Consider the following 3,544-nt stretch of genomic DNA (forward strand, 5'->3'; position numbering starts at 1 on the left):
CTTGTGTATATGGGGGTAGGGATTAGAGTCTGCAAGCTGGAAATTGCATTATAGTACTTAATATTTTTCATTGTGCAGTTGCCTCATTCAAAATACAATTATTTACCACCTTTTTCATTCATTTATTTCTCTGAAAATCTGGGGGGAAACATTACCTTCAGTTTAGTATTTAATATTACTATAAATATGGTATTTGCTTTTCTCTAAAGTGTTTCCTCTTATGAAAGAAGTAGAAAAAGCAAAACACATTAAAAAAAGAAAGAAAAGAAAGGCAAATGGAGAGCTACCTTTCTTTGACACAATTAGTTCTTATATCCAGAGTTAAGATAACAATTACCTTCTCAGCAGTGATGACCAGCTCCATCCTGGTGTACCTCAAGAAATCTGAAATATCAAATAGTCAGACCAAGCTAGTGAACAAGGAGACTCCTCATGAATAATTCAGAAAATGGAAGTGGTTGGACGATACATACAGAAGAGAATTACCAACCTAATGCTTTCCCTCATCCTTCTAGGGCACCCTCCTTACAATTCTAAACCTACCTTACACACCACTCACACACACACACACACACACACACACACCCCACAAATACGCCAACACATAATCACCTTCCCTTTCTGTTATTTGCTAAAGGACTATCAAAATCCAAAAATAATGCTTCTCCAAGCTTTCAGTAATGTTTTAATACAAGTAAATGCTGCAGACTCCTTATTGTAAAATACTGTCTGAAATATTAACAATAAATTCATCATATTCTTATGTCAGCATTCTATGGTGCTGTGTGAAGAAGAAAACAAAAACCTTCAGGCAATAAAATAACCTCGACCTAAGCTAAGCAACAATGATCTGTTTGGATACATACACTTGTTAGTCACTGTTTGAATTAGGCACCAAAATAATTTTCCAGTTTGAAAGCTTCCCCAGTTACACTTGAATGCAGTAAATTGGATGTAAAAGTTAAGAACTGATACAAAATCACTATTTCTAATAATGTTAAAAGCCAGTATGTTCCTGGCCCAGAAATAATCAGAATGAAGTAAAATATCAAACACCCCCATTTGCCCATTATTGTTTTACTTAACTTCAGATTGTGTATGTGTGGGTATGTATGATCTCACCAGGGAAAAATTCTGTGTAATTTTGGATAAAATATATTTGCTAATGAGTTGACTAGAAACTGCATAGCTGTAGTATTTAAAACTGTGATTGTTCCAACAGTTACCAAGGATACTGTAAGTTCAGTCTTACATTCTTCACACATAAAAAAGAATGATGCTTCCCAAATAGCATCAATATAGGGATATATTAACTTTTCTTTTTAGCAAACAAGACACTAAATGTCATATTCATTCATGAGAGAAGAGTTAAGCAAATTACAAATGGAATTTTCCCTTTTCTGCTGATTTACACTTTGTTTTCTATGCATTTCTGGTCATTTCTATGTGTGTACAGAAAATTTTCATAGCACTATGTATCTTTTCACTGAAAACCTGTTATTTAGGAATCTTCACAAACAGTGCAGAACATGACAAAAAGTACATAATAAGAGAAGAGTGCAGGTTTCATACTCCTTATTTGCATTTAACGGTTTTACAACTACCACCTCAAAATATAAGGGAGGTGAATAGCAAATTTGCTAGTTTTTGCTGTTTGAAGATGATATGAAGAAGAGATGCTACTAAGCCCACTGAATACCAAGATGGAATAATAATAAAGCTGTCTTTTTAAATAACATGCTTGTGCCTGTCAGTAGCTGCTTTATTTGAGTTTTTCACTGTTTTGTTTATATTAGTGCCCCTCCCTCCTGGGTGCCTCTAGAATTAAACAAGCAGGTATTTACCACCAACTTAATCTTTAGCTTTAAAATATAGACCAAACTCTAAGGTTCTTTAAATTTTTTTATCATATTTATTTATTGCAGAAAATATACAAAGATATTTACAAAACAATCATAAAATATGAATGCATTTAGACACCGGATCTATTTGCATTTTACCATGGGTCCTCAATAAATAAATAGAATGTTGTTTTTTTGTATTTTAAGTTTTTTTTCCCCCTCAAGAGGAAGGATAAAGAAAAGAATTAACTGACTTAATGGGTTTGGCAGGCAGTTTGATCCCCAGTATATTCTAAAAGGTGTCTTATAGTTCCTCTGATAGTTACCATTTTAAAATAGAGAAGTCCGTAATGATGCCTTTCCTTTCAGTGGCTGATTGGCACGACCTCTTGAGAATGCATGCATGAAAAAAATGAAAATAAAAACATTCTTCGTCAAAAAAAAAAAAAAACACACACACAAACAACTGTTCAGACTTCTATCAGAATGCAGAGGTGTGAGGATGGTGCCGCTGCCCGTCTGGGAATCACTGTCCACGGGCCTGTCTCGCTTTCTCTTTTAAAAGTGCGCCCCACGCCCTGTTTCTTTGAATTTGGATTTTGCTCTTCTAATTTCCAAGAAAATCTGTGGCATATATTTTTATTTTTAGTTATCCAGCTCCAGAGTCTCTAGACTGTCCATTTTCTCCTTCTCTGGAAACAATGACATCTGCAAAAACCCAGAGGGGGGAGTCAGTTATTGTTTAGGTCTCTGTGGCTGTTTTCTAAGACTAGTGAGCACTGTTCTTATCACCACCACCGAGAAATTAAGCTGAACAACCTGGAAGGATTTCAGCCCAAGGGCAAGAGGAAGTGGGTGGGTGGAAAGAAGGAGGAGGTGGAATTTGTTTTAAAACATATGTTTTAAGGAGAACAAAAATTGAAAGCTGAAAGAAAGGGTGGCGCTGGCAAAACGGTCCTTACCCGTGACCCCTGGGTGTCTGTCTCCCCTCCTGTCACGCACACTCACGCGCACACACACACCCCTCACCAGGGCGCATCCCCCTGGAGACTGCTCTCCCTAATGGGGTCCGACCGGCCTACCCGGGACGCTGGGGACGCAAGGCAACGGTGCCAAGTGAGGTGGGAAGGCTGAGAAGAGAGTGGGAGAAGGGAGGAAATCGAGGTGGACTGGGAACCGCGGCCTGGCCGGCCAGTCGTCTGCCACCTGAGAGGCGAAGGGGTGCAGCGGCGCGGTCCTTACCTAGGTCTCTGGCCCTGCTGAGGGGGTGGGGGGCTCCGCCTGCTAGTGGGACGCGGACATGGACCAGGCCCCCTCCATCCTCCAGACCGAGAAGGCGTAGCTGAGCCGCTCGTGAGCCACATAGCTGCAGCTTGCCATCTTGGAGTCCAGCTCGTCGCTCTGGAGGACCTGGTAGAGGAAGTCGATGTACCTGGCCGCCAGCTTGAGGGTCTGAATCTTGCTCAGCTTGTCCGAGGGCAGCGTTGGGATGATCTTCCGCAGCGCGGCGAACGCCTCGTTCAGCGACTGGGTGCGCTGGCGCTCCCGCACGTTGGCCATGACCCGCTGCGTCTGCAGCTCCTCGTACGACTGCGGGCTCCCGCCGCCGCTGCTGCTGCCGCCGCCGCCCGCGCTGCCGCCGCCGCCGCAGCCCGCAGACTTCTTGCCGCGTTTGCCCTGGGCTGGGCTGCCCGGCTCGTCGG

The 3,544-nt window shown here is 42.2% G+C and overlaps 1 protein-coding gene across 1 annotated transcript in view; it reads right to left on the minus strand.

Moving 5' to 3' along the window:
• Positions 1–1,889: 1,889 nt before the first annotated feature.
• Positions 1,890–3,544, minus strand: part of TWIST1 (twist family bHLH transcription factor 1) — a 3,358-nt gene continuing 1,703 nt past the window's right edge. The window contains exons 2-3 of the mRNA XM_017890087.1: positions 3,084–3,544; positions 1,890–2,549 (exon numbers count right to left, since the gene is read on the minus strand). The exon at positions 3,084–3,544 is cut by the window's right edge and continues 11 nt beyond it. Of these exons, the coding sequence (XP_017745576.1) occupies positions 3,126–3,544 (419 nt within the window). The 3' untranslated portion in view covers positions 1,890–2,549; positions 3,084–3,125. The remainder of the gene's footprint in view (positions 2,550–3,083) is intronic.

Source organism: Rhinopithecus bieti, unplaced genomic scaffold (genome assembly GCF_001698545.2).
Source record: "Rhinopithecus bieti isolate Rb0 unplaced genomic scaffold, ASM169854v2 scaffold_19861, whole genome shotgun sequence".
Taxonomy (NCBI): Eukaryota; Metazoa; Chordata; class Mammalia; order Primates; family Cercopithecidae; genus Rhinopithecus; species Rhinopithecus bieti.